This window comes from Bos indicus, chromosome 15 (genome assembly GCF_029378745.1).
Source record: "Bos indicus isolate NIAB-ARS_2022 breed Sahiwal x Tharparkar chromosome 15, NIAB-ARS_B.indTharparkar_mat_pri_1.0, whole genome shotgun sequence".
NCBI classification, from domain to species: Eukaryota; Metazoa; Chordata; class Mammalia; order Artiodactyla; family Bovidae; genus Bos; species Bos indicus.
In genome coordinates, this window is record NC_091774.1 from 6,453,922 (window position 1) to 6,480,619 (window position 26,698).

General features: G+C 39.2%; 1 protein-coding gene across 1 annotated transcript in view; it reads left to right on the forward strand.

Annotated features, from left to right (window-relative positions):
* Positions 1–16,717, forward strand: part of MMP20 (matrix metallopeptidase 20) — a 57,947-nt gene extending 41,230 nt beyond the window's left edge. Inside the window, exons 9-10 of the mRNA XM_019974640.2 lie at positions 14,898–15,001; positions 16,025–16,717. Of these exons, the coding sequence (XP_019830199.1) occupies positions 14,898–15,001; positions 16,025–16,125 (205 nt within the window). The 3' untranslated portion in view covers positions 16,126–16,717. The remainder of the gene's footprint in view (positions 1–14,897; positions 15,002–16,024) is intronic.
* The last annotated feature ends 9,981 nt before the right edge of the window (positions 16,718–26,698 follow it).

Here is a 26,698-nt window from a genome sequence, read left to right on the forward strand (position 1 = left end):
TCTACAATGTCACGAACCTCCATCCATCATCCTTCAAGCACTCTGTCTATCAGATCTAATCCCTTGAATCTATTTGTCACTTCCACTGTATAACTGTAAGTGATTTGATTTAGGTCATACCTGAATGGTCTAATGGTTTTCCCTTCTTTCTTCAATTTCAGTCTGAATTTGGCAATAAGGAGTTCATGATCTGAACCACAGTCAGCTCCCGGTCCTGTTTTTGCTGACTCTGTAGAGGTTCTCCATCTTCAGCTGCAAAGAATATAATCAATCTGATTTTGGTATTGACCATCTGGTGATGTCCTTGTGTAGAGTCGTCTCTTGTGGTGTTGGAAAGGGTGTTTGCTATGGCCAGTGTGTTCTTTTGGCAGAATTCTGTTAGCTTTTGCCGTGCTTCATTTTAGACTGCAAGGGAAAACTTGCCTGTTACCCCAGGTATCTCTTGACTTGATACTTTTGCATTCCAGTCCCCTGTGATGAAAAGGACATCTTCTTTCAGTTCTAGAAGGTCTTCATAAAACCATTCAACTTCAGCTTCTTCAGCATTAGTGGTTGGGGCATAGACTTGGATTACTGTGATATTGAATGGTTTGTCTTGGAAACACACAGAGATCATTCTGTCCTTTTTGAGATTGCATCCAAGCACTGCATTTCAGATTCTTTTGTTGACTATGAGGGCTACTACATTTCTTCTAAGGGTCTTGCCCACAGTAGATATAACGGTCACCTGAATTAAATTCCCCCATTCCAGTCCATTTTAGTTCACTGATTCCTAAAATGTTGATGTTCATTCTTGCCATCTCCTGTTTGAGCTTATATGGTAATTAACAAATAATTTTTTTAAATGTTGTGATAATTAACAAGTGATTGCTTAAACCTAAATATTCTTATAAATAGCAATCCAGTCAAAGAGTTCATCAAAGGGAATTTTGTTTTTAAACACTCAAATGCCTTGACATTGCACTGAAATCTCTGCTTCTGGCAAGGCAGATACAGTACTTTCAGCAATAAGAGTCTTCTATTTTACACTCTCTAACATACACACTGTTTTTCACAATAAAGAATATGACAAATAACCTCGACCTCCAGCTCAGAAGTTCAGGAAAAGCTAATGTATGATTTTTATTAATAACTGCCCCCTGTGTTGGACACATTTTCCTCAATAGGGCCTCATGTGTATGACATCTTACAGTCTATAAAGCCCTATATCAGATAGAAATTATGTTCAGCTGCTAGAAAGAGAGACCCAGTAATAACTGTGGCTTAAACACCACAAGGGGTTTTTTTTCTCATATATGTGAGATGTTTGAAGTTTTATGGGTTTAGAGCTGGTAAGATGGGTCCATAGCCATTAGGGTCCCAAGTTCCTTCTGACATTTTGCCCAAGTATTAACAGGTAGCTTCCACTCTTATGATTGCCACAGGATTCCAGATGGCCAGTTGTGCCTCAGTCATTACATCCTATGCTAAATAGGAAGAAGTTGGACTGGAAAGAAAGAGAAAGGGGGCAATGAAGTTCTATAGGTAAAGCACTAAAAATACCAAAGCCTCCAGTTACACACCAATAATTTTACTATATTGATACCCCTGGACAGTGTGTTAGGGTTTACTCTCCATGGTCGCCCCTCAGGTTCTTCTTTGGTCCTCATACTAGTTCAGTCTGTGGTACAAATACTGTGCTAATGGAAGAAAAGGCTCTAGATATGCTTGTTGTCAGGGAAATTCTCCATGAACCCCTAGGGCTGGGACCCGTTTTAGTGAATGAAGTGCCATTAAAAAACTACTGAATGGCTTCCTGCACTGAGGATTGAGTGTTGGGTTGGGCCAAGTTGATTCAGGCTCTAAGAGTAAGGGGACTTCACTGGTGGCTAAGGGTAAAGAATCTGCCTGAAATGCATGAGAATACCTGTAATGCAGGAGACTGCCTGCAGTGTGGAAGACTGGGGTTCAGTCCCTGGGTTGGGAAGATCCGCTGGAGAAGGAAATGGCAACCCATTCTAGTATTCTTGCCTGGAGAATCCCATGGGCAGAGGAGCCTTGTGGGCTACAAATCTTGAAGTTGCGAGAGTGGGACACAACTTAGTGACTAAACCACCACCACCACCTAAGAGTGAGAACCCACATATCAGTGTAATAGTAATTTACAGAGGAACAGACCATAGAACTACAAAGTGAAACCTAAATGGGGCTCTGCCAGGCTGATGCCAGCACATGCTGCCCCACCAAATGACACATCGTGTAAACTTTACTAACAAGGGCTACTTCCCCATTCGTCTGTTTGCTTTTATTCCTTCCTTTCCTATTTCTGCTGCTACTGCTGCTGCTGCTAAGTCGCTTCAGCTGTGTCTGACTCTGTGCGATCACATAGACAGCAGTCCACCAGGCTCCCCCGTCCCTGGGATTTTCCAAGCAAGAGTACTGGAGTGGGTTGCCATTGCCTCCTCCATTTCTATTTCTAGACAGCCTCAATTATCCATTCGGTTTCTTTCTTTACATTACTTCTACCGCCTCTGGATAACTTCTCCCTGTAAGTATTCTCCCTTGCTTACTAGCACCAGAGCAGTGATTACACCAAGGAGCTCCTGAGGACTCTGGGAGAAGGGGGGTGCCATCAACTCCACCGTGCTCTGAGATGGTCAGTTCAGTTCAGTCACTCAGTCGTGTCCAATTCTACGTGACCCCATAAACCGCAGCACGCCAGGCCTCCCTGTCCATCACCAACTCCCGGAGTTTACCAAACCCATGTCCATTGAGTCAATGATGCCATCCAGCCATCTCATCCTCTGTCGTCCCCTTCTCTTCCTGCCCTCAATCTTTCCAAGCATCACCGTCTTTTCAAATGAGTCAGCTCTTCCCATCAGGTGGCCAAAGTATTGGAGTTTCAGCTTCAACATCAGTCCTTCCTTCCAATGAACACCCAGGACTGATCTCCTTTAGGATGGACTGGTTGGATCTCCTTACAGTCCAAGGGACTCTCAAGAGTCTTCTCCAACACCACAGTTCAAAAGTATCAATTCTTTGGTGCTCAGCTTTCTTTATATTACAACTCTCACATCCATACATGACTACTGGAAAAACCATAGCCTTGACTAGATGGACATTTGTTGACAAAGTAATGTCTCTGCTTTTGAATATGCTATCTAGGTTGGTCATAACTTTCCTTCCAAGGAGTAAGCGTCTTTTAATTTCATGGCTGCAGTCATCACCTGCAGTGCTTTTGAAGCCCCCCAAAAATAAAGTCTGACACTGTTTCCACTGTTTCCCCATCTATTTCCCATGAAGTGATGGGACCAGATGCCATGATCTTCGTTTTCTGAATGTTGAGCTTTAAGCCAACTTTTTCACTCTCCTCTTTCACTTTCATCAAGAGGCTTTTTAGTTCCTCTTCACTTTCTGCCATAAGGGTGGTGTCATCTGCATATCTGAGGTTATTGATATTTCTCCCGGCAATCTTGATTCCAGCTTGTGCTTCTTCCAGCCCAACGTTTCTCATGACGTACTCTTCATATAAGTTAAATAAGCAGGGTGACAATATAAAGCTTTGACGTACTCCTTTTCCTATTTGGAACCAGTCTGTTGTTCCATGTTCAGTTCTAACTGTTGCTTCCTGACCTGCATACAGGTTTCTCAGGAGGCAGGTCAGGTGGTCTGGTGTTCCCATCTCCTTCAGAATTTTCCACAGTCTATTGTGATCCACACAGTCAAAGGCTTTGGCATAGTGAATAAAGCAGAAATAGATGTTTTTCTGGAACTGTCTTGCTTTTTCGATGATCCAGCAGATGTTGGCAATTTGATCTCTGGTTCCTCTGCCTTTTCTAAAACCAGCTTGAACATCTGAAGTTCACATTTCATGTATTGCTGAAGCCTGGCTTGGAGAACTGTGAGCATTACTTTACTAGTGTGTGAGATGAGTACAATTGTGCAGTAGTTTGAGCATTCTTTGGCATTGTCTTTCTTTGGGATTGGAATGAAAACTGACCTTTTCTAGTCCTGTGGCCACTGCTGAGTTTTCCAAATTTGCTGGCATATTGAGTGCAACACTTTCTCAGCATCATCTTTTAGGACTTGAAATAGCTCAACTGGAATTCCATCACCTCCACTAGCTTTGTTCATAGTGATGCTTCCTAAGGCCCACTTGACTTCACATTCCAGGAGGTCTGACTCTAGGTAAGTGTGAGTGATCACACCATCATGATTATCTGGGTCATGAAGAACTTTTTTGTACAGTTCTTCTGTGTGTTCTTGCCACCTCTTAATATCTTCTGCTTCTGTCAGTGGTTTCTAAAATTTGTGTAAAATGACTTACAAATGTTTAGGTACAAGCCCTTTTCCACTCCTAAATCATTCTTTCTAACAGGTAGACTAGAGGCATGATTGACATTCAGTCATGTCTGACTCTTTGCGACCCCTTGGACTATACAGTCCATGGAATTCTCTGGGCCAGAATACTGGAGTGGGTAGCCTTTCCCTTCTCCAGGGAATCTTCCCAACCCAGGAATCGAACCCAGGCAGATTCTTTACCAGCTGAGCCACAAGGGAACCCGAAGAATACTGGCATGTGTAGACTGTCCCTTCTCCAGAGGATCTTCCTGACCCAGGAATCCAACCAGGGTCTCCTGCATTGCAGGTGGATTCTTTATCAACTGAGCTATCAGGGAAGCACAAAGTAGGATACAGTCTTCCAGATTCTTTCCTTCCTGGATCCCTCAAGAATGCTGAAACTGGATCTGTTTATTTAAAGATTTTATAGTTAATTAAAATAGGGAAATAAATAATAGTAACAAAAATAAGAAAGATGGGTAGATTTCAAAATCTTGTTTTTTAATCTTTTTTTTTTTTTAATGCATTACCAAACTACTGCATTCATGCCCGTATTGGTCATGATTACATGTCAAGCTGTGTACTAAGACCTTGACACTCATGACAAGGCACAAAGTTTGCTGTTTAAGAGTGTAGACAGGAATAAGACAGTGTTCATCTCAGCTCTGGCATGTTGGATCATCTTTCTGCTGGATCATTTTTGGATGCAGAAATAGTATCTACTTCACTGAGTTGTGGAAATCAATGAGAAAAATGTGAAATTCCTGTTGTATAGTAAGGACTCAATTCATATTGGGTGTTATCAATGCCCTCAGCAAGTTGTACAGTTGAAAGTAAATGTATAGATAACTAATTAAAAGCAACCCAGATGCCACAAGTGGCCTCATGGAAGACTGCACGGGGTTCAGTGGAGCAAAACTAAAAGGAAATGGCCAATTCTAGCAAAATTGTCAAGAAAGAGTTTTTAGAGGAAGCAATGACTGAGCTTCATTTTGAGAGTTGAGTAGGAGTTTCCCAGACAGGATGGGCAGGGTATCTTCCAGGCAGAGAGAGCAGTTGAAGCAAAGGCACCGATGCATGAAAACAGACTGTGTATAGGAGGAAAACCTCAAGTAGTTCAGTATGATCAGAACATGGGCTGGGATGAGAGATGTGGCCCAAGGGTGGAGATCAGGATGGGCCCGTGCCATTCTAGGAGATCAGTGCTAGAGAAAATAGGGATATCTGTAAAGGTCTTAAACAGGGAAGTAAGTCATTAAGGTTTTTGTTAAATCACTCTGGAAGCAGTGCAGCTGTATTAGAGCGGGAACAAGACTGAAAAGCAGTCAAACCAGTTAAGCCAGAAAGTACTGGGAAACATCTTCAGAGTGCTTAAGGGAAAAATGCTCAACCAAGAATCCTATATTCTGCAAAGCTATCTTTAAAAGATGAAGGCAAAATGAAGACATTCCCAAATAAACAAAAACAGAGAATTTATCACTATCATCTTCCTTACAAAAAGTAGTAAAGAAAATTCTTCAAGCAAGTAAACCCAGACAGTAATTTGAAAATTTGAAAACACATTAAAAAAAAGAACACCAGTAAGTGCAATTATGAAATTATAATAGATAGTATAAATGTATGTTTGCTCTAATTTTTAAATTAACTGTATAAAATCATATATATATATATATATATGTATGTATAATTATATTGTTGGGCCTATAACATATAGAAAGATTTGTTTCTTTCTGAAGAAAGCAGAGCATGGTAAGTTAAAATATGTACATGGTATGCTTTATAGCAACTACTAAGAAAATAACTCTATTAAGTGAAGTGAAAAAATAACAAAAGAAATTTAAATGGTGCATTAGAAATTTGTAACTAATGCAAAAGAAAGCATAAGGAGGGGAAAAGAACTAAAAAAGATGTGGGGTATGTAGAAAACAGAAGTATATAAATCCAGTTATATTAGTAATATTAAATGTGAATAGATTAAGCAATTTAATCAAATTACAAAGGCTGTCATACTGGATTAAAAAGCAAGATGCCACTGTGTACTCAAAGATACAAATGGACTGAAAGTTAAAAGGATGGGGAAAAAAACAAAAACCATGGCCATAAGAAAGCCAAGGTAGCTATGATATCAGGCAACAAGAAGTATCAAAACAATACTTTTAAAATAAAAGTATTACTAGGAATAGACAGGGACAATTTATAGTGAAAGAAAGATTACTCTACCAAAAATATAAGAACCTAACAGTAGGGCCTCAAAATGCATGAAGCAAAGAAACTGACAAAAATGAAGAGACAAAACAACATGTGAAATGATCATAGTTGGAGACTTCAATTCTTCACTTTCAATAATGGACAGAACAACTGGAAAACAAAATCAATTAGGAAAGGAAGATTTGAACAGCACTATAATAAGCCACCTAGACCTAATAGGTATCTATGGAACACTTCATTCAGTCAAAGAAGACTACAGATTCTACCTAAGTACATGTGGAACATTGTCCAGGATAGATAAAAAGTTAGGCCAGAAGAGAAGCCTCAATAAATTTAAAATCATTGAAATCATACAAAATATCTCTTCTGATTACAATGGAATTGAGCTAGAAACAAATACCTGGAAGAAAACTGGAAAATTTACAAATAAATAGAAATGATATATCACACTCTTCAACAACCAATGGGATGAAGAAGATATCACAAGAGAAATTAGAAAAGACTTTAAGATGAATGAATATTAAAGCACAACCTATGTTGATGCAGTTAAAGCAGTGCTCAAAGGGAAACTTCTAGCTGTAAGTATCCATATGAAAAAAAAGAAAAAATTCAAATCAATAACCTTTCCACTTAAGACACTGGAAAAAAGAGCAAATTAATTCTAACAAGCAAGAAAAAGGAAATAATAAAGATAACAGTGAAAATGAAGTAGAGAATAAACAATTTGAGAAAATCAGCAAAGCTAAATGTGTTTCTTTGAAAAGGTAAAAAAAATTTATAAACTTCTCACTAAATTAACCTTGTACAAAAGAGAAAACCAAAATTACTAAAATCAGAAATGAAAGAGTGAACACAACCTTACAGAAATAAAATGGACTATAAAAGAATGAACAATTGTGTGCCAATAAATTAGAAAGTTTAGATGAAATAGACAAATTCCTAGAAAAATACAAAGTGATAAAAAAAAAAGTGAGTCACTAAGAAATAGACATTCTGAATAGACCTATAACAAATGAGGAGGTTTAATTCATAGTATAAAAATTATCCACAAAGAAAAACCCAGGCCTACATGTTTCCTGGTGTATTCTATCAAAACATTTAGAGAAGAATTATTGCCAATTTTTAACAAACTCCTCCAGAAAGTAGAAGAGAAAGTAATACTTCCCAACTCATTGTATGAGGACATTATTGCCCTTATATGAAAACCAGATGAAGGCATCATAGAATAAAACTTCAGACCAATATCTATTATGAATATGGATGCAAAAATCCTCCAAAAATACTACCAAACCAAATCCAGAAACATATAAAAAAGAATTATACACCATGACCAGCTGGGAATTTTTCCCCAAGAATGCAAGATTGGTTTAACATCTGTTCATCTATAATAACATCTATAATTGATTAATTATATCAATTAATATAATACACTATATCAATAGAGTTAAAAATTAAAAACCATAAGATCACCTCAATAGATGTAGAAAAAGCATTTGACAAAATCACACACTGTTGCATTATAAAAAAAACATTCAACAAACAAGGAATAGAAACTTTTTCACTCTGATAGAAGGCGTCTATGAATACCCACAGCTGATATCATTCTCAGTGTTGAAAGATCGGATGCTTTCCCTCTAAAATCAGGAACAAGACAAAAATTTTTATTCTTACCACTTCTATTTGACATTTTACTGGAGGCTGTAGTCAGGGCAATTAAGCAAGAATGAATGATATTTAAAAAAGAATGATAACAGAAGATGGGAAAGAAAGTAAAACTATTTGTATTTGTATGTCATATAATCTTTTACATAGAAAAGCCTAAGGAATCTCAAAAGAAAAAAACCTGTTAGAACTAATAAATGAGTCCACAAATTTGTAGATACGTTCAATATGAAAAAATCTAATGTATTTCTAGATACTTCAATGAACAATGCAAAAATGAATTAAGAAAGCAATTCCATAGCATCAAGAAGAAAAATACACTTAGGAATAAATTTTAACAGAATAAATGGGAAACTAGTAATCTGAAAACTGCAAAACACTGTCAGAAGAAATTAAACAAGATCTAAATGAAAAGATACCTTATGTTCATGGCTCAGAGCCCTAATGGCAGTGCTCCCCCAACAGATCTATAGACTCTACACAGTCCCTACCAGAATACCACTGGTTTCTTCTTGGAAATTGAGAAGCTGATCTTAAAATCTATTTGGAAAATCAAAAAACTCAGAATAGCCAAAATACTTTGAAAAAGAGAGACAAAGCTGGATAATTCAGACTTCCTAATCTCAAAATTTATCAGAAAGCAGAATTAATCAAGACAATGTGATACTAATAATGAAAACAGACATATAGACAAATGGAATAAAATTGACAGTCCATATATCTATGTTCAGTTGCTTTTTGACAAGGATGCTAAGGCCATTCAATAGGGAAAGAATAAAATTAAGAAGTAAAGCAAAATTAAAAGAATGAACAGAAATTCCAGTTTGTACTTATGTAGTTTGACATGCTGGTAAGATCAAAGAATGGAAATGTCTGGAAGGGAGTTGGACATACAGGTCTTGAATTTAGAGAATTCAGGCTGGATATAAATTTGCATTTCATCAATCAGGTAGTAATTGAGGTCATCAGTACTTTTCAACAGTATTACTAATTCTTTGTTCCAGAATTTTCTCATAGCCACTTTCCTCATGGGGATGCACATCATCTAGGATGGTGCATAGCCGGTTCTTACTCTTCTCCCTTCTCTTCATTCCTGACCATTTACCCCCCTCCCTCTCTAATTTAGACCACAAAGATCCCTTCCTCCATGAGAACCATGTGATTCCTGGCTAGAAGTGGCTTAACTTCAAAGGGGATTCCACTAGAAATTCCATTAGGTTTCACTAGAAAGGTCTCCTTGAAGAAACTTCCTGAAACATGTACCATAAATACATGTGTGCATGCTAAGTTGCTTCAGTCGTGTCCAACTCTTTGCAACCCTATGGACTGTAGCCCACCAGGCTCCTCGGTCTGTGAAATTCTCCAGGCAAGAATACTGGAGTGGGTTGCCATGCCCTCCTCCAGGGGATCTTCCCAATCCAGGGATGGAACCCAAGTCTCTTATGTCTCCTGCATTGTTAGGTGAGTTCTTTACCATTAGCCCCACCTGGGAAGACAGTATCTTACATACTTAACAGTAAATTCCTGCGTCTGCCATCCTTTCTCACATTTTCTTTAAGCATTGTTTAGCATACTGAACTCCCGATCCAGTAGTTCAAAGAAGACAGAATGCTGTTAAATTTTGCATTGACACAAGTTAGAAATCATCACAATGAAAACGCTAGAAATTTCTAACAAATCTAAGTTCTCGGTCAAAAGTTAAACAATTCGCAGGTACTTTACCAAAATACTCCCTAAATCCTTAGATTACAAACGTGGAGAGTAAGATAATATATATGAAAAAGCATATCAGATATCTACAGCCCTACAATATGCAGTTGAACAATATTGCTAGTAAAGTTTAAATGTCAGTAATGATTTGTTTAATTTCTATACTCATTGATCAGTGTTAAATGATGAAACAAACACTCTCAAAGGAAATAAACATAGTTACTGGTCAATCATTTTTAGCTGGTATTTGGATTTCACAAACAAGACCTTAGTGGTGAGAAAATGTGTGCAATGCTTTTACCTGGTATCTAGTATACTGGTGGTGCTAGTGATAAAGAATCCACCTGCCAAAGCAGGCAGATGTAAAAGACGTGGAATCAATCCCTGGATTGCGAAGATTCCCTGGAGGAGGAAATGGCAGCCCACTCCAGTATTCTTGCCTGGAGAATCCCATGGACAGAGGAGCCTGGCAGGCCACAGTCTATAGGGTCGCACAGAGATGGACACAACTGAAGCAACTTAGCACATCCACGGTATATAGTATATTTACAACAAATACTTTCTTAGTATTCAAATATTGATGGTTTACTATGTGTTAGAACTCATACTACTTTCTTTTTTTCCTCTCATTTTCCCATCTGCCTCCTCAACCATCTTGAGAAGTAGATATTGTTATTTTCATTTCACAGTTAAAAACATTGCATCTAAGAGATCAAGTGATTAAGTCAAGTCCACACAGTTAAAAGTAGTCCATCCAAGGCTACATTTTATGCTTTCCAAGTCCAGATCCAGAAGTCCTTTCCATCTACCATGTGTAGTAACTTTTCATTCTCTTCACCATCCATTTATTTACTGTCAATAACCATGCCCATAATTCTCATCCCGTCATATAATTTTACTTTCTTTAATCCTCAGTAAAATCCTCAGTATACTATTAACGGTAGACCTTCTAACCTCATTTTTGCTGAGGTCTCTGGACTACCTCCAATATTTTCAAGTCCTCCTTTCTTCTTTTTTTCTCAACTTTGCCTACTATTGCAAAATGTTATCCCAATGAAGTGTGTTTAAAAAATTAGGTAAACACTAAACTCTTTGATGACTCAGGATCCCAGACAAAATCACACATTCACTCAATTTCATACTAGCCAACCAGTTAATGGCTCCTGGGACCAAGTGAAGTGAAAGTCACTTAGTCGTGTCCAACTCTTTGTGACTCCATGGATTATACAGTCCATGAAATTCTCCAGGCCAGAATACTGGAGTGGATAGCCTTTCCCTTCTCCAGGGGATCTTCCCAACCCAGGGATCGAAACCAGGTCTCCCACATTGCAGGCAGATTCTTTACTGGCTGAGCCACAAGGGAAGCCCTCTTAGGGCCAAAATAAACATCAAATAATTTGGGCCAGCCCTTGATTTCTACACATGCCAGGCACGTTTCTATGTGCATAGGTGCCTGTGTGGTGTCTGTGTGTGTGTGTGTGATTTCTCTCATCCTCATGGCCACTATATTCCAGATAAAGAAACCAGGGCTCAGAACACTTTCTCCTGATCACAGAGCCAGCACATAACAGTCAGAACTCAAACCCTGATGTGCCATCGACTGTGCTCTCTGCTCTATAACAGAAACCCTCAAAGTGAAAATGAAAGTCACTCAGTCATGTCTGACTCTTTGCAACCCCATGGACTATACGGTCCATGGAATTCTCCAGGCCAGAATACTGGAGTGGGTAGCTGTTCCCTCCTCCAGGGGATCTTCCCAACCCAGGGATCAAACCCAGGTCTCCTGCATTGCAGGCAGATTCTTTACCACTTGAGCCACAAGGGAAGCCCAAGAACACTGGAGTGGGTAGCCTATCCTTTCTCCAGGGAATCTTCCCAACCCAGGAATCCAACTGGGGTCTCCTGCATTGCAGGTGGATTCCTTACCAACTGAGCTACCAGGGAAGTGAAATCCTTAAACACCTGTCCAAAAACCAAGGCATAGATCATCACAAAGTTTTCATTAGTCCACAGAAATATTAAAATAGCACAATAAAGACATAGGAGGATGTGATCTGGGTCAGTATTATTGGCAAGAACCATCTTTTCTTCTGAGGTTATGTTCTTTCTGCCTTTTTTAGTATTAAAGTTTCTTTTTTTATGAAATGATGATGAAAATAGGTGATAATTATTATTTTGATGGTTAATGGTAATATTCTTATTTGGTAAAATAAGAAGTAGTTTAACCCTATGTTAACTGCATAAGGCCATCTACACAGTGTCTATGTAAGAGGTCCAAATGAAATATATATGTTATCAGCTAATCTTAAAATGTGGGCTTCCCTAATCGCTCTGGCCCTGGATAGTAAAGAATCCACCTGCATTTCAGGGTTCAGTCCTTGAGTCAGGAAGATCCCCTGGAGAAGGAAATGGTTACCCACTCCAACATCCAAGGACCACATGATTTATGTGTCAGACTGATACTTTGACATAGATTTTATTGATACTCTTTAAAAAGATACTCTTTGAAAAGCAGTTCTAGGGTAAGGGGCAAGAGGGCAGAGACACAGTTGGCAGAAAGGGAGAGGAACTATTAAATACCTAAGCAGTAAAAGGGATAAAAAAAAGAAAAATGATTTCATAGGTTTGCCAAAATTTTTGCCTATGTTTTTATAAATGTAATTGAAAATTAAAATTCTCAGCTGGATATTGCTTATCCAAAATTTCTGCTGAAATTATATTTACATATAATATTATTAACTCCATTATCTTCTGAACAGATAGATATATAAGATTTTAGATGTCACCTCTGCCCTTAGCAAACTAAGCACACACATTAAAAGAAAGAAAAATCACTTTTTCAAATCTACTGGATTTTTCTATTTTTTTTTTTTGTTGGATTAATAGTCATCATTTTCTTGAAAACTTATTCCATATTATTTAAATGGTTTTTCCATTCTCAAGAAAAGATCTTCACTCTCTCCTTTCATACTTTCCAGATGTCTCAGTATGAGCAGATATCAATTTGTAATAGATTTCCCTACAGATATTCTTTGGCCAGTCATTTGTTTGGAACTGAGAACACATTTTGCTGTAAAATGATGTAAATGGTGATGAAGTTCTTAAAATCCCTCATAAATGTTTAATGCACACAAAGGTAAGGCATAGCTCTAATTATAATAGCTCACCCCCTAATCCTTTATTCAGGACAGATGAAAGAGGAGGAGGATATGAAAGGCATTTCACTGTTTTTCCCTGAGCTTAGGGATCGACATTAAACAAAGAATTCAAAATGTCACATTACCTGGTATCCCCCACCACAACTCTCTGTATGTCTACAGACATGCCAACACCTTTTGGTCACTTTGTTCTTCCTGTTTCATCCCTCGCCCCAAATATTTTAAGCATTAGAATTACCCTCCTCATTACCTCCAGTCATAGCATCCGTTTCCTCAATTCAGCTGTTTCAGGGAAGTGAGAGAAGGGAACCTAGTAAGCACTGGTTAATATGTAAACAACCACACTCCCAATTTAAACCAGGGACTCTAGATTTCAAACACTGGAACAAAGCGAACAAGAGAAATCCAAGCCCTGGCGAGGCAACATGCCCAGCTGTCCTTTCCTCCACTCGCTCCCTCGCTACAGTCCTGACACCTTGCAGCACTTCTGATAGCGTAGACATGCCCTGTCCCCACTCCCTACTAGCATTTCTGATGACAAACCGTGGCAATGGTTTCCATCTTTATTTGTATAACTCACATAGCTCGGGTTTCCCCTCGGCCCGCTGGAAGGTTCTAATGACTGTCCTGGAAAGGGAGTTTGGACTTCCAGGAGTTAACTTCCACTTCTCTCCTCAACACCCAGCAAAGCATCTCAACCACAAGTCAGTTTTAACCTGAATACTTCCTTCCCAGGGTTTGATCCGCTCAGTATCAGGAGCACTGTCCCCTGCCTGTGTAGTCATAGCCATGTGAGAGGCACATTTCAGGAGAAGGCGGTTATTTTTCTGCTGCTGCAGGAAACTCCCAGTGGCCCAGGCACCGGGAGAAACTGTTTGACCTTCTGGTGGGAAATGAGTAGGGTGTCCACCTAGGGAATGTCCCCACTGGGAGCTCCATGCTAATGAAGAAGGGACTTTTCTCACACTTTAAATGAAGTCTTCTTGAAGGGAAGAGAGCCTGCTCTGCCTACATGAGCTCATCCAAGTCATACTGGTTCATATGAGTCACAATCTCTTTACAAGGGATAATTTAGAGTTACTAAAGAGATGTATTAATCAGTCTTCAGAGTTATCATTGCATGGTAGTTGTGAATTCAGAAAAATAAACCTAATCTACTTTTTGATTAGTTGTATAATCTTTCTAGGAAACAATTAGAATGTTTTAAAAGCAGAATATCTGTTATTCCAGACTTTCTCACTTCTTGTCTTTATCTACTGATCATTCACACATTTGTTTCTTTATTTATTCATTCATCGTGCGTCATTTGTTCAATCCCTTCTCTACGGAGCACAAAGCTCCTTACTGGCACTTCTGATGACAAACCATGGCAATGGTTAATGAAAGCCTCTGTGAAGGGCTTTCAACTGTTTGGTGAGCCAGGAAATTCATACATGGAGGGTAAGAGAGAAATTACAATAGTAAAAAAAGCACTAAAAATAAGTGTAGATTTTCCATTGAAAAGCAGTACTTTTTTATTATAGAAATATGATCTTATAATTCCAAACAATATAACTAAGTCTAACCAACATATCTGGCAATTTGCTAAAGAAAATGTTTAGAGCAAATGACTCCCAAACTAGTGGCCACAGAATCTCTGCAACCTGGGAAAGTAATGGCAGAATGAGTGTGAGAGAGAGAGAAATAGAGAGAGAGAGAGACACAGCAAACAGAGAAGCAGAGGAGATCTGAAGTAAATCATAAGTCAACCCTGGCTAAATACACCCGACTAGCATGATGTCCTCTACATTCAATGAATACCTCATGTTTATATTATTTATGAAATAATATTCCTTACAGTTACGATGAAAGAAAAAGGAAAATGGAAAAAGACTATCCAAAGAGTACTGAAGAAGAATTTTCAGGAGTCAATGGCCAAATAGATGCAGCCGTAGAATTAAATGGTGAGTGTTTCCATGGAACACTTTCTTTGTAGAAATTGTAACAATTTCTGGGCTTTGCTTTAACATAACTGAAAATGGATTTCCGAATGGGAGTCCTTGGTTCTTATTTTTTGGGGCCCTGAGTCCCTTATAAATTTAACCAGATTAACCACCAGAAAAAGTATAAAAAGTCTGCCATTATGGGTCTCTGTTTACAAATGGAAAATTTTTAAAGTGTAGCTTCAGTCCATTAGCCAGTTACATCATAAAGGCCATCCAGTCAAAATTACCTTTTTCATCTTTAAAATGTACATATTCTCAACCCTCCCATTGAGAATAAATGCCTTTCCCCATTCTATCACCCAACTTCTGAAATTTGACACATAGTTGTGAAAGTTGAATTGAACTGGGTTGAAGTTTAACTGAATCTTTGAATCAGTCAGTCAACACATTCTTCTTGAATGTTTAGCACAGAGCTGGACACTGTTGAGAAATGCAAAGGCAACTTCAGATATGGTCTCTGCCCTCATGGAATGGTTACTCTCTTTGGGAAATGCCCCTCCATCCAATGCAGATGAAATTACTAGAAATCAAGTATAATTTAGTACTGAATTGTTGTGGTCATCTTCCCAATAATTGCAAGAGGTGATCTGAGAAAGAAAAGATCTTTTGATCTTTTGATGCCTGTTTTCAGGCATCAGTTGGTATAGATTTCGTGATGGGACTTTGGCTGGGTTTTAAAGAACAGCTAGATTTTTGACTCGGGAAAGAAAAAGTCGGGGGTGGTTTTCCCGGATGGGAGCAGCCTGAGAAGCATAGAGCGCCCCTGGCGTGGCAGAGAGAATGATGAGAGATGACTAGCAAGTTAAGGGTGTCGGATTCCTGGGCTCAGAGAGAGCTGTGCTGAGGGTTAGCCAACTGCCCCTGGCACATTTCCTGTTTCTCTTTGGTGCCCCCTCAAGAAAGTTACAACTGCAAGGCCATCCCATTTATAAATTTTCAAGCCCTTTTCAGTGACCATAATTTCATCTTTGTCTCTTTTAGGTTACATTTACTTCTTTTCGGGACCCAAAGCATACAAATATGATACAGAGAAGGAAGATGTGGTTAGTGTGCTGAAATCTAGTTCCTGGATTGGTTGCTAAATAGCAAAGTCTAGTCTTTCCTAAAGAATGAAGATGACTGAGAGCTGGATCTGAGGACTGGATCTTAAGGACTAAATCGGAACTCAGGTTACATATTCTTCCCATGGCCTTCACTTCTAAGGGTAATTTCGAATTCATTGAAAATAATTATGCTTCTAAATAGTTTCTCAGTTTTGGATTCAGAATTTTAAACCAAATGGGAAATTATTATACGGTCAGCTTCACACAAAATCAGAATCAACATAGTGCAACTCTTCAATTGGATACCCATCATTTTTTTTCCTCACTGATACACTGAGGCAAATTGATCAGTTTGTGGATTTTCTGACGTGTATTATTATTCTTTTAATAGGAAATAGCATTACCACACAAATTACATTAATTCTATACAAGCCTTTTTGGTCTTAACATTTGTTATGATGAATATAAATGTATCCGTCTTTAACCATATCACAGACTACACACTGTATAAGTTTTGTTTCTCATTGTTTGTGTGTTTGTTTGTTTGTTTAACTCTATGTGTGCTCACTGGTCTTTGAAGTAGGTTATAATGGGCAAATCTACTCACATGGATTCTCATACTAGGTAAGAGATGGGCGTTTTGCAACAACAAGAAAATTTTTAACAAAAGCCAATAAAATTGTTGTATAAGATGAATCCAGTATTTCTCTTTAGTTAATGGTTACTAGCTTCTATCACACTTTGATAGCAAATTCTGTGTACTTTATAGAAAACTCAAACCTTGAGATAGTATCGTGAATATTCAGACTCAGAAGAAATAATAGTAATTCACTCTTTTTCCTCCTTCCTGAAGATAAAATGCCCTCAATGAAACTGTCTTTAACCCTTCTAAGAGGGCCTCTTCTGACTAGCTTTTCATTTGGGGAAGTTTGTCTTTTGCTTTAGTTTTTCTTATTTCAAGCTAACATTTTTTTCTACCTAGTCATTAGTACAGATAAAATAAATACAGCTGTCATTCTTATTTTTTTATCTTACATTTTAGTAGTTCTACTTTGAAACATTGATAAATTAAATTGAAGATGATTCAAAGAAATGGAAAGATATCCCATATTCTTAAATTGGAAGGATTAATATTATTAAAATGGCCTTACTACCCAACACAGACTATAGATTTAATGCAATCCCTGTCAAATTACCCATGACATTTTTCACAAAACTAGAACAAATAATCTTAAAATTTATACAGAACCACGAAAGACCCAGAATTGCCAAAGCAATCCTGAGGAAAAAGAATAAAGCTAGAGGCATAACCCTCCTAGACTTCAGAAAATACTACAAAGCCACAGTAATCAAAACAGCAGGGTACTGGCACAAAGACAGAAGTATGAATCAATGGAACAGAATAGAAAGTCTAGATATAAACCCACGTACCTACAGTCAATTAGTCTTTGTGGAGATAAGAATATACAATGGAGAAAAGGAAGTCTCTTCAGCAAGTAGTGTTGGGAAAGCTGGACAACTACATATAAATCAATGATGTTAGAACACTTCCTCACACCCTACAGGATTCCCTAACAGCTCAGTTGGTAAAGAATCCGCCTGCAATGCGGGAGACCCCAGTTGGATTCCTGGGTTGGGAAGATCCCCTGGAGAAGGGATAGGCTACCTACTCCAGTATTCTTGGGCTTCCCTTGTGGCTCAGCTGGTAAAGAATCCACCTGCAATGTAGGAGACCTGGGTTCAATCCCTGGGTTGGGAAGATCCCCTGGAGAAGGGAAAGGCTACCCACTCCAGTGTTTTGGCCTGGAGAGTTCCAAGGGGGTCACAAAGAGTCGGACATGACTGAGCAACTTTCACTTTCACTTTCACACCCTACACAAAAGTAAACTCAAAATGGCTTAAAGACTTAATTAAATATAAGATATGACACCATAAAACTTCTAGAAGAGAAAACATAGGCAAAATATTCTCTTACATAATTCATAGCAACATTTTCTTAGTTCAGTCTCTCAAAGAAATAGAAGTAAAAGCAAAAATAAACAAATGGGACCTAATCAAACTGTAAGCTTTTGCACAGCAAAGGAAGCCGTAACAAACAAAAGGACAACTGGCAGACTGGGAGAAAATACACAATGAGACCTGACAAGGGCTTAATTTGCAAAATATACAAACAGCTCATATGACTCAATAACAAAGAAACAGAACCAAATCAAAAAATGAACAGAAGGCTTAAATAGACATGTCTCCAAAGAAGACATACAGATTGCCAATAAAATCGCTCAACTTCTCTAATTAACAGAGAAATGCGGATCAAAACTACAATAAGCTATCACTTCACGCAGGTCAGAATGACCATCATTAAAAGGCTATAAACAATAAATGCTGAAGAAAGTGTGGAGAAAAGAGAACATTCCTACATTGTTGGTGGGAATGTAAGTTGGTGCAGCCACTAGGAAAAACAGCATAGAGGTTCCTCAAAAAACTAAAAATAGAGTTGCCATGTGATCTAGCAATCCCACTCCTGGGCATATATCTGGAGAAAACTCTAATTTAAAAAGACATATGCAATCCAACGTTTATGGTAGCACTATTCACAGTAGCCAACACATGGAAGCAGCCTAAATGTCCACCAGCAGATGAATGGATAATGGAAATATAAACATACAATGGGATAGCACTCGGCTACAAACGAATTAAATATCGCCATTTGCAGCAACGTGGATGGACCTAGAGATTATTTAACTAAGTGAAATAAGTCAGAAGGAGAAAGACAAATACCGCACGATATTGCTTATACGTGGAATCTAAAATATGATACAAATGAATTTATTTACAAAACAGAAACAGACTCACAGACGCAGAAAACAAGCTTATGGTTACCAACAGCGAAAGGCAGGGGAAGGATAAATTAGGAGTTTGGGATTAGCAGCTACGAACAAATATTTATAAAATAGATAAACAGCAAGGCCATACTATATAGTATAGGGAATTATATTCAATATCCTGTAATAAGCCATAATGAAAACAGATATGAAAAATAATATGTAATACGTACATGTATAAAACTGAACCACTTTGTTATACATCAGAATTTAATACAACATTGTAAATCAACCATACTTCATTTTTTTTTAATGTGACTCAGGGAACTCAAACAGGGGCTCTGTAACAGGCTGAAGGGTGGGATGGGGAGGGAGGTGGGAGGGAGGTTCGGGAGGGAGGGGACATGGGTGTACCTATGCTGATTCTTGTTGATGTATGGCAGAGAACTGCAAAATTCTGTGAAGCAATTATCCTTCAATTAAAAAAATGTTTTTAAAAAGTAGTTCTAAAATTAGATGATAAAATATAGTTAGCATATTTCATAGACTGCCAGGAACAGCTACAGTATTCAATAGATACTAGTTATAATTTTACTATTATTTATTAAATTTGTTTCATATGCTCACTAAAAAGACTTAACAGTAAGACGGGATGGGACAGTTACTCAACGGTACTCTAAAATTTCCATTTGGTTTCCATTACTGAAAGTGGCTATTTACAGCCAACCAGACTGTTGATGACAAAATCTGGTAACCCTGATTTCCAATGTCAACTGACTCTACAGAGTAAAAAAAAGTCACTTTTGCAAAAATGGTCATCTGAGGAAAACTTAATACGCAAGAAGGGAAAACAGTCTGGCATCTCCTCAAAACACAGAACACAGAGATACCACATAACCCAGCAATTGCACTCCTAGGTGGTGGTGGTGTTTGGCTGCTAAGTTGTGTCTGACTCTTTTGCAACCCCATGGACTGAAGACCACCAGGCTCCAAGTAGGTATATACCTATGAGAAGTGAAAATATATGTCCACACAAAAATGTGCACATAAAGATTCACAGCAGCATTATTCATAATAGCCAAAAAGTGGAAATGCAGGCATCAAATGATGAATGGACTTTTTAAATCTGGAAAATTCACATATTGGAGTATTATTTGACAATTAAAAAAACACTAATACGTATTACAATATGAATGAAATTTGAAAACATTACGCTAAGTGAAAAAGTCACACACATAAGGCATTGATATGCACAGAAGGCAGAGAATATTGCATGATTCTATATGTATGAGATGTTCAGAGATGCAGGAAACTAATCTCTGCTTGTCAGAAGCTGGAGAGAGGGCGTGTGGATGTGACTGCTAATGCATATGACTTGCTACAGGTGATGGTTGCACAAATCTGTGAATATACTGAAAGCTATTAAATTGTACACCTTCAGTGAATGGATTGTATGGTATGTGAATTATTTCTCAATAAACCTGTTATATTTTTTGAAATAATAAGCGAGGAGATCAAGGTAGTGTGATGACGTGTGCAGGCCGTGCCTGCTGACCAGCTGTGGCCGGGAACCCACAGCAGCGAAGCTTTGGCCTGAAGGCATGTGGTGCTGAGCACACCCGGGGAGGTGTCTTGCAGCCACTGCTAGCCCTGCATGTGTCCGATGTAGGCACTTCACCAAATAAATGAATGTGTGTGCTCTGAGGCCTGCCTGACTGAATTCAAACCCCAGATCTGTCGTCTTTAGCCTTGTGGTATTGGTCAAGTTCCCTAATTCTATCTTAGTTTCCTCCTTTGTAAAATTACAGTAAAAATAATTCTTACCTCGCTGGGATATTTAGAGGCTTAAATATATGAATCAAAATATGTGGAACTCTAGACAACCCATATAAGGGCTCTAAAACTCTCACTTTTGAAACAATTAGAATGAATTTTGTTTTGAGATATTTTATAGAATTTGTAATTATCCCTTGAGATAGCTGAGCAATAGTACTACAAAGATTGATAACCAGTGACCTGAAATTTTTCATTCCCAAATTCCAAATTGAATTAATAATCAAATAATATACTGACTGTGGTTAACCCCCATCCACCAAAAGGAATTCTTACAAATCCTTAACCTTTTTTGAGTAAGGGAAATGCATGTATTTTGTAAATATATAGTGTCTCTAAAGCACAGGAAAAAGTGATTTTGTTTGTGTCAGAACTCAATCAGAGTATTTACATACTCATCTGAAAGAGGACTTTTGTGCAGAAGTAGTTTATAACATATACTGCTCACTTGTTTTCAAGATCAGTCAGTTCAGTCGCTCAGTTGTGTCCAACTCTTTGTGACCCAATGGACTGCAGCACTCCAGGCCTCCCTGTCCATCACCAACTCCCAAAGCTTGTTCAAACTCATGTCCATTGAGTCAGTGATGCCATCCAACCATCTCATCCTCTGTCTTCCCCTTCTCCCACTTTCAATCTTTCCAAGCATCAGGGTCTTTTCCAATCAGTCAGCTCTTCCCATCAAGTGGCCAAAGTATTGTAGTTTCAGCTTCAGCATCAGCCCTTCTAATGAATATTCAGGACTGATCTCCTTAAGGGTGGAGTGGTTGGATCTCCTTGCAGTCCAAGGGACTTTCAAGAGTCTTCTCCAAAACCACAGTTCAAAAGCATCAATTCATCGGTGCTCAGCTTTCTTTGGAGAAGGCAATGGCACCCCACTCCAGTACTCTTGCCTGGAAAATCCCGTGGATGGAGGAGCCTAGAGGGCTGAAGTCCAGAGGGTCGCTGAGGGTTGGACACGACTGAGTGACTTCACTTTCACTTTTCACTTTCATGCACTGGAGAAGGAAATGGCAACCCACTCCAGTGTTCTTGCCTGGAGAATCCCAGGGACAGGGGAGCCTGGTGGGCTGCCGTCTATGGGGTCACACAGAGTCGGACACGACTGAAGTGACTTAGCAGGAGCAGCAGCAGCTTTCTTAATAGTCCAACTTTCATATCCATACATGACTAGTGGAAAAACTACAGCTTAGACTAGATGATCCTTTGTTTGCAAAGTAATGTCTCTGCTTTTTAATATGCTGTCTAAATTTGTCATAACTTTTCTTCCAAGGAGCAAACGTCTTTTAATTTCATGGCTGCACTCACCATCTGCAGTGATTTTGGAGCCCAGAAAAATAAAGTCTGTCACTGTTTCCATTGCTTCCCCATCTATTTGCCATTAAGTGATGGGACCAGATGCCATGATCTTGGTATTTTGAATGTTGAGTTTTAAGCCAACCTTTTCACTCTCCTCTTTCACTTTCATCAGGAGGCTCTTTAGTTCTTCTTCACTTTCTGCCATAACAGTGGTGGCCATTGGCATACCTGAGGTTATTGGTATTTCTTCTGGCAATCTTGATTCCAGCTTGTGCTTCATCCAGCCCAGTGTTTCTCATGGTGTCCTCTGCATATAAGTTAAATTAGCAGGGTGACAATACACAGCCTTGATGTACCCCTTTCCCTATTTGGAACCAGTCTGTTGTTCCATGTCTGGTTCTAACTGTTGCTTCTTGACCTGCATCAGATTTCTCAGGAAGCAGGTAAGGGGGTCTGGTATCTCCATCTCTTTCAGAATTTTCCACAGTTTATTGTGATCCATACAGTCAAATTCTTTAGTGTAGTCAATGAAGTAGAAGTAGATGTTTCTGGAATACAGTGTTTTCAGGATAACAGTGCAAAAATATTTGGTTAAATAACAGTTATGACCAAAGTATGAACCAACTGCTTCTTTTGAAATCAAGAGGAAGCAGAACAGAGTTCGATTTCTGATGACCTCTGTGTATTGTCCTATTAATCTCTTTATAATGATTTGTGGGTGGCCTTGGAAAGCACCAGAAAGGCTGCTAAAGGACAAATGGATCACCTGGGTGGGGAGCTTCCCTAACAGATCAGCATTAAATTTTCTGTGGCTGGAACCAAGCTCTTTTCCAGTTAGCCTGGTGTGAAATGGTGGAGTCAACTTTGCTAGGTCCTCTGTTCTTTTTCAAATGTTTATTCAGAAGCATCTTGGACTTCTATTTCACGTGGTAGATGACAGATGAACTACAGTTTTTAATCTGGAATTGTGTGTGATATGTTTAAAATGTGTCACAGGGGTTTTAAGAGCTTTCATTTATACCTCACCCACATTTCCTCTTCATTCCTGCTTTTAGTCATTCCTTCTATTGAAGTTTGTATGTGGATATTTGTAGCTCAAATTTCCCAGTGAGTCGAAATGCCTAATGCTTGTCAACGGGTTGGAGTTTTAGATTCTCTTTATAGTCAAAGCTATGGTTTTTCCAGTAGTCACGTGCAGATGTGAGAGTTGGACCATAAAGAAAGCTGAGCACCAAAGAATTGATGCTTTTGAATTCTGGTGCTGGAGAAGACTCTTGAGAATCCCTTGGACTGCAAGGAGATCAAACCAGTCAATCCTAAAAGAAATCAACCCAGAATATTCATTGGAAGGACTGATGCTGAAACGGAAGCTCCAATACTTTGGCCACTTGATGTGAAGAGCTGACTCATTGGAAGAGACTCTGATGCTGGGAAATATTGAAGGCATAAGGAGAAGGAGGTGGCAGAGGATGAGGTTGGTTAGATAGCATCATCAACTCAATGGACTTGCGTTTGAGCTTGCTCCAGGAGATGGTGGACAAAGGAGCCTGACATGCTGCAGTCCATGGGGTCACAGGGTCAGACACAATTTAGTGACTGAATAACAACAACAAAATGGATCATAGAAAGGTCTGGGCCAAAAGGTTCTCTGTGTCTCTGTCCTACAGGCCTGACTAGGCCTAAACAGTATCTTCTGATTATCTTCAATCTGGTGAACTTGTCTTTGGTCTCATTCTCATCCCCAAGTGGCTTGTCAAGATGGTAAGGCTAAAGGGCATCCTATTATGCTAAAAACTGCATAATTTCTGCCTTGCTGTCACAGCTTAGAATCTTGGGATTGAAATAAAGCAGAATTGGAAGCATGCTGGTAAGTAAGGTAGAGTAAGAAATTAGTCAGTGACTTTGGGATGCTTCTAAAGGACCTATCCTCATTTTTAACCTCTTCTCCATTAATCTTAATCCAATATACTTTCCTTCATTCAAGATATCCTTTTTAATGGTTGGGGATAAAATTAAATCTTTGTTACACAATGCAGTATATTGTTTCTACAAGTAGAGGGAGAGATCAGAAAAAGATAAAAGGATGAAAAAACAGTTTCAAAAGACCAATTAAGAAATGTAACATTTAAATCCACTTTAGATCATCTGCAGTGGTGGGAGAAAATCAAGTCTATGTAAATAGCTAGTAATTTGTTTATTCTTGGAAAATTCCAGGCCTGTAAAACAAAGTAAATAATGTGAACTCTTGAGGTTGGGTGTTCACATCTGCCTCAGTAGGGGATGGGACGTCAAAAGTCCTCATAAAGCACGTTACACATGAATCACTTGCAACTCAATCCCCATTGAGTGCAACATGTTATTCCATTAAACTTTAGGCATATTTCCATATATGAATTGGCAATTTCTGGAAGTTAATTTTTTTTCAACGGTTTATTTTGAAAGACTTTCAGTTCAGTTCAGTTCAGTTCAGTCACTCAGTCATGTCCGACTCTGCAACCCCATGAATTGCAGCACACCAGGCCTCCCTGTCCATCACCAACTCCCGGAGTTCACTCAGACTCACGTCCATCGAGTCAGTGATGCCATCCAGCCATCTCATCCTCTGTCGTCCCCTTCTCCTCCTGCCCTCAATCTTTCCCAGCATCAGGGTCTTTTCAAATGAGTCAGCTCTTTGCATCAGGTGGCCAAAGTATGGGAGTTTCAGTTTTAGCATCAGTCCTTCCAATGAATATTCAGGACTGATCTCCTTTAGGGTACAGTGCTTGGATCTCCTTGCAGTCCAAGGGACTCTCAAGAGTCTTCTCCAACACCACAGTTCAAAAGCATCCATTCTTTGGTGCTCAGCTTTCTTTATAGTCCAACTCTCATATCCATACATAATCACTGGAAAAACCATAGCCTTGACTAGACAGACCTTTGTTGACAAAGTAATGTCTCTGCTTTTTAATATGCTGTCTAGGTTGGTCATAACTTTTCTTCCAAGGAGTAAGCATCTTTTAATTTCATGGCTACAATTACCATCTGCCGTGATTTTGGAGCCCAAAAAAATAAAGTCAGTCACTGTTTCCACTGTTTCCCCATCTATTTGCCATGAAGTGATGGGACCAGATATCATGATCTTAGTTTTCTAAATGTTGAGCTTTAGGCCAACTTTTTCACTCTCCTCTTTCACTTTCATCAGGAGGCTCTCTAGTTCTTCTTCACTTTTCAGTTCAGTTCAGTTCAGTTGCTCAGTCGTGTTCAACTCTTTGCGACCCCATGAACTGCAGCATGCCAGGCCTCCCTGTCCATCACCAACTCCTTGAGTTCACTCAGACTCACATCCATCCAGTCAGTGATGCCATCCAGCCATCTCATCCTCTGGCGTCCCCTTCTCCTCCTGCCCCCAATCCCTCCCAGCATCAGAGTCTTTTCCAATGAGTCAACTCTTCGCATGAGGTGGCCAAAGTACTGGAGTTTCAGCTTTAACATCATTTCTTCCAACGAAATCCCAGGGTTGATCTCCTTCAGAATGGACTTGTTGGAGCTCCTTGCAGTCCAAGGGACTCTCAAGAGTCTTCTCCAACACCACAGTTCAAAAGCATCAATTCTTCGGCACTCAGCTTTCTTCACAGTCCAACTCTCACATCCATATATGACCACAGGAAAACCATAGCCTTGACTAGCCAGACCTTTGCTGGCAAAGTAATGTCTCTGCTTTTGAATATGCTGTCTAGGTTGGACATAACTTTCCTTCCAAGGAGTAAGCATCTTTTAATTTCATGGCTGCAGTCACCATCTGCAGTGATTTTGCAGCCCCAAAAAATAAAGGCTGACACTGTTTCCACTGTTTCCCCATCTATTTCTCATGAAGTGATGGGACTGGATGCCATGATCTTCGTTTTCTGAATGTTGAGCTTTAAGCCAACTTTTTCACTCTCCTCTTTCAGTTTCATCAAGAGGCTTTTTAGGTCCTCTTCACTTTCTGCCATAAGGATTGTGTCATACTTCATCACCACAAATAATTCAGTGTTTTTTGAAGGCTCTAGCTATCCCACCATCACCCTCAGGATTCATTCTTAATTCATTAAAAAATAAGCGTTTGCTTTTTATGAACAGCAGTCTAGGCTCAGCTGCTTTCAAGTGTAAACTTCTACCCTGAGGAGCTTACATTCTAATGGGAGAGACAGTCAATATTCAAATGGATCAATAAATCTCAATACAATGAAAGACATTGAAAATAATTTAGAAAATATGTAAAGCAGGAGAGAAGGAAAAGGGTGTTGGAGTGACATTTTATAAAAGCAAGTGTGGGGAAAGGATACACTGAGTCAGGAATGTTCATGCAACGATGTGAGTGAGGGAAGGAGACACGGGTGTCTCTAGGTTTCAGGTAGAGGAAGCAGCAAGGTGAGGCCTTGAGCTAGGAAAGGGTCGGGCATGTTTGAGGCACAGCAGGAAAGCCAGGGTGGCTGCAGGCGGTGGGAGAAGTAGAAAAGGCGAGATCAGAGAGGAAGCCAGCCACACTCTGCAGAGCCTGTGGGCCACCTAAGGAAATGGGCTGCGCACTGACGAGAAGGGTGTGAGCAGGCACATGATGATCTCAGGTTTCTAAGGGTCCGTCTGGCTGCCGGCTGGCGGTAGGCCTGTAGAAGCATACGAGTGGACGAGGGATGCCATAT